Here is a 14,760-nt window from a genome sequence, read left to right as displayed (position 1 = left end):
GCCCAGGCATGAAAAAAGCCCAAATATATTTCTAAAGGCTTTCCCCATCCCTACACACTTTGAAGCTGGAAGGAGGCAAAACAACAGAGTTTCTTTTTATCCAGCTCCTTTTGATCTACTCCTAGAGCCAGATGCAAAGGGATTTGAAAGGAAGGGTCTGGACTGGAAGAGAAGAGGTCGTGGCGGGGATCGCTCCCCTATGCTCCTAGACACTGTAATTGACCAGCCTGCGGATCGCAGTAAATACGGACACTGCCATTTAGCCCTACTTCTTTACCTGCTTCTCCAAAGTCAATTTACGCCTCCTTAGTCTCAAGCAACAACAAAGCATTTGTGAAGTTGCCCGCGAGGGAGAGCAGGGAAGCCGGGCTGCCGCACGCAGCTCTTTCCACTGCTCGCCAGTGCCCGGCCCGGGCTAATGAAAGGTAATTGGCGCGGCGCTTCTCTCTCTGCAGCCTGCATCTTGCTTCCAAGTGCCTCTAATTGAATTGCTGTCATTTTTGCCCTTCCTAATGCAGTGACTTGGCGAGGGGAAATGACCGGGGGATGTGGGCGGCTCTCCCTCCCCCACCCCCTTGGGAGCGAGCCCCTCCTGCCAAGTTGCGCGGCAGCCCATAAATAGGCGAGGGGGAGCCGGCTTGGGCTCACAACCGGCACCGCGCACCCCGCCGCCCCCGCCCCGCCTGCAGCTCGCTAGCACCGCGCCCGCCGCCCTAGGACCCGCCACCCGTACGGCTCCCTGCCCCGGCCAGCCAGCACCGAGCCCAGCGCCCTGCACGGACCCGCACCCCCGCCTCCAAGGTACTGCCCCTCGCTTCAGCCCTCCCCGGGGCATTCGACTCCCAGGACTCTGGGTGCCGTCCTTTGCGCATCCCAGTAGAGGTGGGGAGGAGGACTGGTCTTGAGCTCGTCCAGCCCCCGGCCCTGGGGATGCTCCTGCTTGTACTTGCCAGGGTGGAGGGGGACATCTCGCATGCACAGCCTTCCCCCGCCTGCCAAAACCAAAAAAAGTTTCCCATCTGGATGCTTGCTGAGCTGGGAGGTCCCTCTGGGAATCTCAAGCAGAGTCAGCACCCCGCCCAAGGTAGAGCTGGTAACCCTGAGATGTTCCCCCATCTCCTTTCAGATGCAGAAGTGCACTGGTCTCCTGTTTCTTTCTCTCATCCTTTGCGCCACCTTGTCAGAAACATTCGGGCTGGTTCTATCAGTAAGTATCACCTTCATCTCAGGGTGGTTCTGTTCAGGCTGGGTGCATCTACGCACTCATGAACGGGCCTTAAATACTGCACATTTAGTTTAGCACTTCCTTAATACAATACTAACCTAAAGTTACTGTGCAGTGGCACCTGCACATGGTTACTTAGTGACACTTACTGCACATTAGCCTAATAACACTGTGCAATAGGCTGTTAGCATGGTTTTTGCCATGACATGCTACTGTGCCATGTTATTAAGCTAATGCGCAGTAAGCATCTTGTGTAGATGCACCCTCTGCATATCACCTGGCAAGTAGCGGCAAACACTGCACACACATCTGCTCTCATTAGGTGTAGTAAAGCAAAGCGCCCCAGATCAGTTTGGACAGGAAATATATATACAGGGAGTATCGTTCTCTTCGACTCCCTGAAGCAGAGCTAAAGAAAATTAGGCTTATTGAAGTTTTACAGAGCAAAATGCGACAAATGCCCCAAACTCATGCCGAAAAAAGCAAGGACTGGGTTGGTTTGATACTAAGAAATTTCCAAAACAAGCAGCCGAGGCGTGATGATAAATTCCGCAAATCCATATAACTGTGTGAAGAGGGAAATAGCTATATTTATTCAGTAAAGCAGATTGGGGGAGCACCACATCTATTTGGATTTAAACAGTTAATCATATTCCCCGTGATGTGTGAGACCTGCACTTTCATCAGCGTAGGATGGAATTGGGAGTTCCATTGACATCATTGGCAAACCTCCCATTGAGTTCAGTGAGGATTTGTCCCAGGGAGATTGCTTTCCTAATGCTTGTGTGCGTTTAAAAAAGTGAATCTCCTTACGAACCCTAAGAAACCCATTTGCACATTTGGGCTACTTTCTTTCAGAAGCATTGTGTAATACATGCAATTCATAACCTACCTGCACTTTTCCCTTCTATAAGGCAAAAGAAAAGAGGGGCTGGACTTTGAATAGTGCTGGTTACCTACTTGGGCCACGTAAGTCAAACACTATTTTCTATGTTGCTTTAAAATTGTCACTTGCAGCATACTATTTACTAGTGTTTTACTCGCTATTCTGGCCTCTGCAATAATTCTGGTTTAAACAAAAACTACTGCAGTAGCCAGACTTCAGCTACCGCGGGAGGATGAAGAGAGTCTGTTGGGAGAATCTGTATTTCATGCCTGGCACGGAAAAAAAGTAGTTTTAGAAGTTTCTTTTGTCTTCAAAAGCATTGGCATGTAAAGAGGTATTGCATTATAACGAATTACACGTGACATCCTTACTACTAGTGAGTAGTTATTCTCAGACAGCAAATATCTGGTTATTCTAAACCTGTATGTTGACCTCTATTATAAAATGAGGGATCATGAGTTGTATAGTATTTATGGCATTTTGGTGACCAGTTGAGAAGAAGAGGCAAAGAATGAAATCTAGTTCCCAAAGTGTTGCCAAGATTTCTCCATAAGTCTACATCAAAATGCCTTCATATACATTGTCTTGAATTATATCCTAATTCTGGACAAATAATAAAAACTCCCTGAGATTGTAAATAAGTATCAGGAGCTTACACAGGGAAAATACCTAATACCATGCTGTAGTTAAAAGAAAAACATATACCAATGTCAACCAATATATCACAATTCAGGTTTAAAAAAAATGGAAATTCACAGTTAAGATATCCTATATAGACTTCCTTTAAAATTGTTTTAACTAGTTTAAAAATAGCCATTATTGCACAAGCTTTTCAAAATACCAAGCAAGACACAGAGCATACAGAAGTTAATATTCGTTACTACTTTCATGTTAAAAGCATATCTATTGACCATGGTTGCCTATTTTCAGTCTCTCTGATCTATTATTAATATATGAGATACTTAATACTACTATTCATATAAAGACCATTAATGAATATTCTTTATTTATTATTTACTTTTTGTAACTATCTTTTGAGGATAACTAACTTCTTGCATCTTTAATGTTTTTATTATTTTTGTAAATGTTTGTAAGTATATGTTCCTCAAAGAAGAATAGACTGTGTTGACAGATGTGTGTTCCATTCTGTACTGGGAGATATACCTACCAAGTGCCATTTCTCTAAGACTGGATAATAGGCATCATCCTCTGTTGCAGGTCGTATTGATCAGCTTTTACTGATAAAGGAAATGCCCATTGCAAGGGGGAGAGAAGAGGCACCTGGGGAATGTAAGATAGTTTTTGGAGGTTATTCATGTAAACTAACTGAAGTTTACTATTAAATGGTAATTTAGCTGTAAAAAAAGAGAGGAAAAAAGAGTAGCATCACCACATTCCTAAATTATATATGTGAATTCTCCAGCCCTGTGTTTCCTGTACACCCAAGCTTCTTGCTGAATTCAGTAAAAATGTTGGTGTGCAAGTAGTACAAGACTGGGTCTATACTGGATATATGCTAGAATATATATTTGAAGATGGCTTCTTTAATTTAGCAGTAACATGTTATAGAAAATTAATCATTTGTTTCACTAACTGTGCGTCATTCCATCAAAATGTCCATCGTGTTCCTTCTTTGAAATCTTCTGAGCTAGCTCAGTAGAATCCATGAAAATCAAAGCACATGGCTGAAAACTAAATTAGCTCTTCTGATTTCTAATTTAACAGATGCAATAGATAACCACAGATCTTTTAATGAAAAACATGGGCTAGCTGGTAAACGTGAAATACAGCCTGAAGAGGATATGAAATCAGGTAGTAAAATTATGATTGCTACAAGAGCTCATTTGCTTACATATATAACATTTTGTTTTTTGTATATGAGTTACTCTGTTCCCTAGGTATATGTTTAATTGTCTTCAAATGGAATCCTTCCCTACATATAAGAGAAAGGAAAGCAAAATGTTGCCCAGATATTCCAGGGATGTGTGTTTTTTGCATGGTCATAGTCTGAACTGCAGAGTAACCATCAGAGAAACTATGTTACTTTAGATAAAACTTACCTTTTTCTATATACTGTAATATTCAAAACATACTTCAAACCATCTTAGAAACTGTAAGTTTCATTAGATCAGCCAAGAGGTATAATCAGTAAGGGACAGATTTTTGGGGAGACAGGATTGTATAGTAGGCTATTATTGAAACCGCTGAATTATTTTCATAATAGCAATTTAAAATTGAAATGTTGGAAAATGTGTGAAACCGCTCATTATAAAATGGATTTTCAGCATCTTAGAAACTCAAAATGCAGGTATACAGTATGTTCCATATGTGTAAGTAAGATCAGTTATTTCCATTGCAGGACTTTAGGGTCTGAAACAAAGATCAGTGAAAGAATGGGAATCCTTCCCTTTTATCCAGTGATATTTGAATCAGAATCATAACTCAAAATTCTGAGGCCAATATGAACTGTGAGTGTTCAGTGCTTCTCAGGATCAGGTCCTAGTAGAGTGTCCTCCCTGTCAGTGACTCTGGGCTTCTACTGTGAAATCCATTTCTACTTTAAACTAAAAGCAAGTTTTCTAAATTGAACTAAATTTACATCCTAAAACATTTAATTTTACTCCATTTATGTAGCTGGGCATGTAAAAATGTTTCCTTGTTCAATTACGTTATTTTCTAAAATATAAAGCTCACTTCCTTTCTTGGTATAGGTGACGTTTATTTGTTGAACTGAAATATACTGGGATTACATCCCCAAACAAAAGCTAATTTTGCTAATGGCAGTTGAGCTTCCAGAGAAGCAAACTTGTTTTGTTATTTGCCATCTATTTGGAATTTTTAAAAACACTTTGGGACAGATACTATTCCACCCATTAAGTGCCTAGATGGATCTAGGTGCCTTAAATTCAAACCTATTCCACCCTGCTCAAGTCCCTGAAAAAATATTAACACACCTTTTGTTTAACATGTTGTCATCATCATCCTAGCCTTAAGACTAAGACTAAGTCACACAAAGCAGCAAGCAAACAAAGAACCAACCCAACTTCTTGTGCATTAAATGCTATTCAGGGACTTGAGCAGGTTGGAATAGGATCACAGGTAGAAACCTAAGGTAGAGTAGGGGATCTGAATTTTCATGGGTTTTTCTATATCCTTTCTTCATAAGAAAAAATGTAAAAAGCTGTATCATGATAGGGGTACTAAAATATACCAGGTGTTCAGCTGGGTAGAAACTGCTTTTAACAATTTTAACAACCAACTCCTGCTTGACCATTCATAATTAAACAGAATTACATCTTAGCAGCAGGTAGTCCTTGCTTTTATAGAATTACAATTTTATGACCATCATGGTAATACTGTCATATGAGAGTAGAAAACTGATAATTTCTCTCAGTTTTCTCTCTATTCCATTGAGTCAATTTTGAAGGACTTGCTAGCCATTCCCTCTCCAACCCACCCCTAGCCCCCAGGCAGATCCAGAAGGGGTGTGGTAGTGTGGTCACACCTTTTTCAGACCACACCACACCACAGGAACAGCAGCTGGTAACTTTCCATAAGTCCACAAAGCAGTCCCCCCAACCCTTCCCCTTGGGCTCAGCAGCACCTCCCTTCCCCTCTCATTCCCCAGCTTCCCCCATCCACTGCTTCTGCTGGGGCACTGGGAGCTCCAGAGCTGCTCCTGGCCTACTCCAGCAGGGGCACAGAGAGCCATGCTTACTTGGGGACAATGGCCGTGGCAGCAGGTTCCCCCTCCTAGCCCAGCTCCCCAAGGTGTTCCCCACCAGCTCAGGAGCAGGCACAGGGGAACCCACCTACCACTGCTGTTGCTGCTGTTTCTGGCTGAGTCTGGCTCTCCATGCAGCCTGGCTGAAATGGGACAGAAGTTGCTCTAGAGATTTTCCCTCCCCACCTCCTCCTTCAGGTCAGCCTGGGACTGTAGCAACAACAAGTGGGGAGAGGAGGGAAGGGAGGAGGAGAGGCTGAGAGGTGGGATGAGTATTATTACCTGATTCAAGAACTTTAAAATAGTCCCCAGCTGCTGCTTTCATGGCATGGTCTGCCCAGCCAGGTGGGGAGGGGAGACTGGGAGCAGGGGATATAGCCACCCCTGCAGCACCCTTCTCTTCTTCCACACCACCCTTTACAAAAGCCTGGATCTGCTTATGCCCCCACTTCACCCCTACCCAGGGTTATCAATGTGACAGTCCTGCTCATTGGCAGCAGGACTGAGGCCTCCCTTAAAACAGCTGAGATTCCACATGACAGAGTGGAGTGGGTATATTTTGAAAAGTAAAACAGACTCTGTTCCCCTTTGAACCTAGTGTCAGTTCATCTACTCTTTCTCCAGCCAAAACATTGCTTGCTTCCCTCTTCTGCCCAGATCACTCGACACACAGATAACCCACCAGGTGTCCACAAAGGCAGGAAGACTTTTATAGGAGATGATTGCTTTTTCTGCATAGTGAGGGGTGATACACACATAGAAAGAACACTCTGAGCATAATCTAATCTTCTGTTGTGAAATACAGTGTTACAATATGACATCCATTTCTTACTCCAACCCTGGGAAGGCTGATTATTGTTTGAGGAATATTGCTGTACTCAATACTGTACAGTCCAAGCCCCAAGGAGGTTACAGTTTAACTCAAACGCAGACAGTATGGTACAGATTTATCTGTTTGATTAAATTGCTGTCCAAAATTCAAGAAATACCCTTTTATATTCTGATAACACACACTTACCCAATAAATGAGGAGGAAGGAACACAATGATAGGCCTCCCATAAACTGTAAAATTCTCAGGAAGATAACCCAGGAACAAATGAGTTATGATAGACAGCAACAATAGTAGGCAGAATGTTTCCTCAAACAGTGGCATCTTGCAATGCTGCTTTGAAATAATGGGTGAAAAGGACAGTTAGGGACCAATTCTAAGTGTGATTCTATTCCACTTTGCTTAGGCCACTGAAAAAGTATTAGTAAAAAAGATGAGCATGTCCTCCTCCCCTTTAGTTTTTGTGACTCAATCTTAGGGGAAAGATTGCAAAATAGATGCATTAATCAATTTTTCAAGGACTTGAGCAGGGTGGAATAGAATTGCATTTGGGCTCCCAAGTCCATTTCTGCACTTCATAGACAGAATAGGATCTAGACCTCAATGAATTCTGATCTAGTAGTATTTCTCACTAACACAGTATCTTTTTCAGATGCAGACAGTTCCTTTGTAAATACATAGTCTGTAAATTACGTTACAGAATTGTAAACACAGTTTGTTGGAACCCAATCTTCCAAAGTTGCTGACTGCCCTTGATTACATTGGCCTCCAACTAGTGTATGGTACTTAGAACCTTGCAGAATGCAGGGCTTACAATTGTAGCTCAGTTTCTGTTACAAGTCTCACTTAGACACACTTCTCCCATCAACCCTGAAAAATCTCCTTGTATGTGAAACTTCTCAGGCAGTCCCTATCCAAAGGAGACTTCTTGTTACCTTTAAGTTGAACAGAATTAGGTATTTAGGAGGGAGGGGGGGAGGGGAGTAATTATTTGCACTTGAAAAATCTTGAGGTTTCTTATAAAGTTGTTTTAAAAAGGTCATGTAAAATGTAAATGGCTATGTAATGTAAAAATGGTAATGGTAATTATCATTCAAGGAAAATTAATATATAGGAATATTTTTTTTTTAATAAGTGGGTTGCTTTGGGAATCCGAGTTGCTGATGAGGTCTCAGAAGATGGGAACATGATGGATGCTGTAGGATTTACAAGCTTCCCAGCAAACTTGGAGGAACTTGTAAGCCCTGTAAGCCACGTAGCTTTAGTTCAAAGAACCTACAAGTAAAACCAGAAAAGCTTGTAAATTCTAAGAGCACAACAGCAATTTCAATACCAGAGTCTGCAAAGAACTGGTTATACAGCAGAAATTCTATAGTAACCTATGCAGAGGCCTATCTCTACAATACGTCCAAGTCCCCGAAGAGAAATATTTATGTACAGCTCAGTTCATAAAGAACTTGAACTTCCAGCTTTTCTGCTGAATGATTAACAATAATGTTACTGTTTAAATATATGGAATGAATTATTGCCATTTTAACAATGCATTAACATCATAAAAAGCATCATAAAAAGGCATGCTGAAAAAAAAAAGGTCAAAAGAGTTAAAATAGGAAATGCATACAGAACTACTCTCATTTACTCCAAAACCTATTATGCAACAGAACCCACCCCCAATATTCTGCCCACTGCAAAGACTCAACCAGAGTACAACAGAGTTTACAGGGAGTTTAGGAATTTGGGGGATCTAAAGGCAGTGAGAGATGCCTTATACAAGTGTACAAGAGAAGCACATTCTTCTAGGTTCATATGAAGCAACATTTCTTTGAGCCATGAATCAAGTGTAAGGGCTAGTTTCTTAGCCTCCAGTTCTGTTCTCTTTACTCTGCTTAAGTGGTATGAGAGGGGCATGATCTGGCTGTACCTTGCTAACTTAGAATTCTTACACTAGAAGGGAATTTTTAAACTTCTGATTAATACGTGGTGGATGGGTTCCTACTCCAGCCTTTCTCCTTGATGCCACCTTAGAGGGACATAAGGAGGCAGAGGTGGGGCAGAGCTTAGCTGACATATGGCCCCTTACAGACCATACTCAGTTGTGAGTTATATCCATTCCTAGTTTAAAGAAGCTGGAGCACCTCTAGAACCAGGGAGCTGTTATCAGCTCCCTGGATGGCTGTTCCACTCTCACCCTGAATGTAACTTGGTATAGGAGAAAATCCAGGCCTCAGATTTTGCATTAAACTTCTATAAACGAAATGTTGTTCCACACGCAGGTTTTTCCAAATGTTTTCACCTTCTATCATAAAAGTGCGTGAATGAATAAATGTTTGTATTGTCTACGTGTTGAATAATACTCAATAAATGCTTTTAGGTGTTCTTGGAAGATCTCTGGCCGATGACAACATTGTGCGCACAGTAATTGAATTTTTGAATTATTTGCATCTTAAAGGTTAGTAAAGCTCTTCTAAAATTATTTTTAAAAACAGCTGTATTTCCCACAGCCATTGAAGATTTGATCCTTACCTGGACCAAACTTTGGATAAGAGCTACAAGAGCGTGCTTGAATTTACAATTGCTGATTGTGCAGTATCTTGAGAGAAGAATGGCTTTGATGTTATTTGCTATAAAACCCCTAGAACAAAATATTCTGATATTATATCACTGAATAATTGCTTGAGATCTGGAAAAGATGTATTTAGACTCTGATCCCACAAACACTTAAACACATGCCCTTAACTTTGTTTAAGCATGCTAGTAGCACCATAGATGTGTAGGAAGGTATAAATGAGTAAGTAGTAGAGGATCTAGTCTCTATATTCGAGACACTAGATTGTATACTCCTTAGTGTAGAGGACCATCTTTTTATTATATATGCATACTGTGCTTAGCACAATAGGGCCAAATATTGTTTGGAGACTTTAGGCACTACTTCAGTAAAAACAAGAACTGCTAAAATTGTTTGAACTACCTTTAAATGAGTTAAAAAGATTATGTCTGAGAAAATTTCATTATCAGATTGTTTTACACTTAACATGTCTTGAATAATCAGTAGAACCTGAGAAACATTTGTGTTATTGACAGAGGGGGACACTGCAATGAAGACGTACCCTAAAATTTTATAATCAGTCATCCATGTAGCAACACACAGGACTCAAAGCAAAACACTATGAAATCCCACAGAATTGTGCCTATACAGGATCTGCAGGATTGTGCCTGTAGGTAGCTAAGGAATATTACCTTACTATAACATCCAGCAACAGGGATATCTAGGTTATTGCTAAACCTGTTTTATGATTTTGAAGGTCTTCATACATTTTTCAGAAATCTTCAGACAAAGTAAATTGATTCACTTAAATACATTTTTTTTCAAATGTCAACCAACCGAAAATAGTTCCTTGAAAATGTACTATCTTCAAAAGGTTTAGAAAGTGATCTATATTAAGACAGAAAAATAACAGGAAAATTGAAGGCATGTATTGTCATTGCAAGCATTATAACTAACTCTGTTTCAAAAGTATCCAATTCTGTCGCATGCTTTTTCATAAATCCCTACCTTTGTGTACAATGATTTATTGACTGTTTCATAGCAATTATGTTATTGCTATTTGAAAACACACTGCATACCCTCGTTCACTTTTTTTAAAATTCATACCCTGAAATGATAACATGGGGCATTATATTACTATTTATGTTTAATAAATTGTCTTGTATAAAATATGTTCTCAGTAGTCTTATAAAGGAAACTGGGCACTTTTGGCATCATTTTCAAAAATGTCCTGCATTTGCTCAGAAATTCTCACTGCTGACAATACTGTAGATATTAACATGTTGATATGATGCTCATTTATTTTTCATTTTGTGCCAGAGACAGTCTCTGTGAATAGTATAGTTAAAGAAGTACAAGCATTAATATTTTTATAAGGACTGAGAATAACTCAGCTGCAATTCTTAATTCAAAAGCAGATTTTGAATCCTACCCTTCTCAATCATTTTATTTTCCAGTACAGCATGCCCTTAATTATCTGAAATTCATTGACCAAACTGAAAGTTACATAGTGAAAGTCTGGGAAAATTGAGGAAAAGTTCTATGTACCAAGCAGAGCTTAAGGCAAGATGTAGTCATGTCTTAGATAACAGGGCTTTTCAGACAGTCCTAGTTATACTGCATACCAAAGAATTAATGTAGATTAAAACAAATAATTTAAGGCATTTTAATGAAAATGTATAAGACAAAACTGGAAACAAAATCTGATAATTTAATATTGTGCACTACCTGGCCAGAGGATAGACCAGTAACATCAGTGAGGCTGCTTGCGGAGTGAATGACAGGTTTCTGGAGGTCTGCATTGTCACAGTTGACATTGGGAGAAAGTGGTTTCCATCCCAACTTCCACCCTCCCAATTCCTGCAGAGTTATTATGTTTAATCTCTTTGTTGAGCATTTTCCATTCAACATTTTGTTCATTTGATACATCTCATGGATATGGATCTAACATCATAATTTTAAACATTCACACAATGTTCTAACCTTAGCTAGTCTCACAAACCTTCAGAGATTTTCCATCCTGTTGACTAAATGATGTGTGCTGGGGAAATGTGCCAAATCTACAGTAAAAGGGTAATCATTTTTCATGAATACTGATTGTTGAAGATCCTACCCACCTTCACATGAAAATCACCAGTTTCGAATGCCACTCGATCTTAGCAGATCTCTACAAAGTGAAGGTTGAGGACAACAGCTACAACACAAAGAGCTGGAAGCACAGATGGTCTGGGGGAATATATTGATTTCAAGACATCTATGTGCTGTTTGGGAGTATGGATCCTCTTCCTCAAACAAATGATGAAGGAAACTACAAGTTTCCTCTGGCCAGTGGGTTGGAATTCTCCCTCCAAAGGACTATTTGGATCTCTCCTAAATGTAAAATAGAAGGTTAAGGATATAGTGAATTATTCTTGGACAGCCAATGTTCATATACCAGTGCAATACAGTGAATTTGAGCTAACAACATGCCAAGGGTTACATAGAGTGGGGACAACCATGTGTGACAGCACTATAGTCTTCATCTGAGATGTCAAATTTGTATCCAGTTAACTGATCTGGGTACTCTGGCTTTTATAAGAGATTCTTTCAAGGCATGGCAAAGTTCTCAACTTCCTACCCCCATGCATGATTAGTGAAAACCTTTCAAATTCTTCAGCTAACCAGAACTATTTGGGTAAACTTCCTGTACCTACAAAAGAACTACCACATGGGGAATAAAAAAAGCCAATTTATGGCATGTTACTGAACTCTTAAATTGACAGTTTCAAGTTATGGTGATTCAAGAAGAATGCAAGTTTCTTATATGAGAGATAATACCCATTGTTTAAATTATCATGGAATTGATTAAGATACAAGATTGTAAATCAGAATTGTAAATAAGGAATAATTCCATGGAAGTCTATAGAGTTACCATGATATGAAACTGACATCAGTAAGATCATACTGAGTATCTCTACACGACATGATGCAGTGTCATGTAGAGATGACACGATGCAGTGTCAGGTAGGGAAATCCAAGCTTGTTCTGAGAAAGGTAGCCTAAGTACTGTAGTATTGTGGTAGCACCACAATCTGCTAGGTCTAAATAGCTGCACTGAGAAGGATATATTAGCCCTAGATGAGCACCATGCTAACAGAGTTATACTGCTTCCAGTACATGAATTAAGGTATTCAGATTTAGCTCAGCTTTTGTGTTAAATAGTTTTTTCAGGGACTTGAGCACAGTGGAATAGTATAAGGCTTAAGCACCTAAATCCACTTAGAAGTTTAATAGGTGAAATAGGATCTGGCAGAAGTATAACAAGGCAGCTAGGCATCTGGGGCTGTGGAACACATCAGGGCAGCAGCAGTCTCAGCTGCTGTCATGCCACTGGCACAATTGTGTGGCTGTAGCAGCAGCTGCTGTCTTTCTGTCCCTGCCTCTTCAAGTTGGCTCCCAAAACTACTGCTGCAATCACTCTGCTCTAGTTACACTACTGGAATTTGACCCAATCTGTTTATCATTGATAAGACTGTCAATTGTTTAGTGTGACTGTGCTAGGTATAAAAAGTATAAAATACTTCTGTACTCTGCTTTGTAAGCAACCTGCATCACATCCAATCACTGCTGGCAGAGCAGCCTTGTGGTAGGAATAGGGTAAGGCTTGATTCTGCATCCCTTAGTGTGAAGGTCAGTGCAGTTGGGCTGGCACATCTGGTAAAGGGCACAGACAGACTTTGTTCATGAGGCAAGTGAGCAACAAGGAATTGAACTGTGATTCTCTGAGCAACGATTTCCTGGTCTGCTCACAGGTCAGCACAAATCAACATGCCCCCTCACTCACAGCAGACTGTGCTGGTACAGCCTAACCTGAGAGTGCATGAAAAAAAGATCCATTGCATCATGTCAAATGCCTTTGCTGTGATCCAACACGATCATCTGAAGGCAACAAAAAGCACAAAATATTAACAAATGACACTGCATTCTCATTACACAATGGCTACTGGATATACCTAGATATGAACTCATACATCAAATTGATATTTCAATTCTGAAAAAAACACTTTGAGTCCAATATTAGTTTTAATATATAATATAATATCCCCTCTATTTTGGAGGGAGAAAAAATGTCATACATTGACATCTGTAAGATGAAAGACATAAGTTAAATTATAATTGCATAAGGGGGGTTGTTTTTTTTTGTGCTATTGATAAGTAGCCTTTTAGACCTCCATTCCAAGATTGACTCTAAGCATGTTCCTGGGTCTGTCTAAACAGAATCAGCTGCAGAGTCTGCGTCTTAATCAAACAGTATAAAATCTTTTGCTTTGGGTATTCAGCAACAGAGGTATAAGTTTTGTGCTCTTGGTGACTGCCAAGATGTCCTGTCTAAGACAATACCCAGGTCTGATTCCCCACTTGCCTGTTCCTAGTTATGCTACCATTCAGCAATGTGAATCAAAACTTCATGGTTGTGGTAAATGGCATGGAATAGTTTCAAAACAGTGCTAAGTCTAACAAGAAGATATTAATACTCAAAAGAAAAAAAATACCAAGGAATTAAACCATTTAATATATGAATATATTACCTTTTATACGGTTGAGGGAAGCAAAGTAATAATAATAAAAAAAAGACTAGTCTTTATCATGATAATTTTTAGGACTCAGCTACTAATATTAAACTTTGCACTCAGATACTTTGTTGTTACAACATTACTGAATTCTCTTTTCTTTCCCTTTTGCAGAGGTTGGGGCACTTGACAGTCTACCTTCATCAGAAGAAACAAATCAGTCCTGAAAAAGAAAATATTTCTATTTTGTCGTATTGTAAATTAAGATTGAACTCCAAACAGAGCTTGGAATGAACAGAAGAGGCTGATTATTGTTTACATTAATCTTACACAGAGTTATACATGGTAAACTACTCTCTGCCCTCTTGGGTCTTTTTCTGTGATGTTACATCGTAAAATTTTGCCTTGATAAACAATTTTCTTTAGGTAAATGGTAAAATAAAAAAGAGCAGCTACATTTTGTTTCCTTTCCCTTAAAATAGAATTTTAACATTACATATGTACAGTAGAAATAATACTAAAACTGTTTCTTTTAGAACACATCTACATTTGCATAAGTTACAAGAAGTATAAATCAGGACTAATCTTGTCCATTAAGCGGTTTAGCTAATTGCTCCCAAGGAGGATTAGAAAAATGATTTCTGCAGTTATGTAGTCTCTTCAGTGATATTGAGAAGATTCAGTTGAACTGTGTATAATTTTGTAGCTAATGAAAATATATCTTTATAGCAATAATTTTTCTGACACAAAGTACAGTAATGCCCTGTTTTACATTTTTCATGTACACTGTAAGAAACCAGCTATAAATTCCATTTTAACAGCTTCATATAATGGATTTATATGAAGAGCCTGTGCGGGGCAAAATATGTACTTCCTGGGCTGCCCAGAGTACCTGTCTTTAAGGGCAAAATACTATCACCCACTCCCTCAACCCTATGCCTAAGTAAGGACTTGATTATGCAAGGCACTTGGTTTTAATGTAGCATATCACTTAAATACA

The 14,760-nt window shown here is 39.6% G+C and overlaps 1 protein-coding gene across 2 annotated transcripts; it reads left to right on the top strand.

The window, feature by feature from the left end:
• Positions 1 to 201: 201 nt before the first annotated feature.
• On the top strand, positions 202 to 14,217 carry GAL (galanin and GMAP prepropeptide). 2 transcript variants are annotated; one of them, XM_006266337.4, is made up of 8 exons: positions 202 to 425; positions 519 to 801; positions 1,127 to 1,207; positions 2,140 to 2,194; positions 3,330 to 3,401; positions 3,837 to 3,923; positions 9,037 to 9,114; positions 13,935 to 14,217. In XM_006266337.4, the coding sequence occupies exons 3-8, from the start codon at positions 1,127 to 1,129 to the stop codon at positions 13,985 to 13,987; spliced, it is 426 nt and encodes a 141-aa protein (XP_006266399.1). In that variant the 5' UTR covers positions 202 to 425; positions 519 to 801; the 3' UTR covers positions 13,988 to 14,217. The 2 variants fall into 2 exon arrangements, with proteins under 2 accessions (XP_006266399.1, XP_014459686.1); XM_014604200.3 differs by lacking the exons at positions 202 to 425; positions 3,330 to 3,401 and having other exon boundaries at positions 539 to 801.
• Positions 14,218 to 14,760: the final 543 nt, after the last annotated feature.

Source organism: Alligator mississippiensis, chromosome 2 (genome assembly GCF_030867095.1).
Source record: "Alligator mississippiensis isolate rAllMis1 chromosome 2, rAllMis1, whole genome shotgun sequence".
Taxonomy (NCBI): Eukaryota; Metazoa; Chordata; order Crocodylia; family Alligatoridae; genus Alligator; species Alligator mississippiensis.
Note: the sequence above shows the minus strand (reverse complement) of the source record. Positions and strands in the feature narration are given on the sequence as shown.

Excerpts from the sequence above, each read along its gene's own strand:
- GAL (XM_006266337.4), top strand. The coding sequence starts at position 1,127 with ATGCAGAAGTGCACTGGTCTCCTGTTTCTTTCTCTCATCCTTTGCGCC. Across the intron at positions 2,195-3,329 it reads TGGTTACCTACTTGGGCCAC|GTCGTATTGATCAGCTTTTA; the intron begins GTAAGTCAAACA and ends CCTCTGTTGCAG. Across the intron at positions 9,115-13,934 it reads GAATTATTTGCATCTTAAAG|AGGTTGGGGCACTTGACAGT; the intron begins GTTAGTAAAGCT and ends TCCCTTTTGCAG.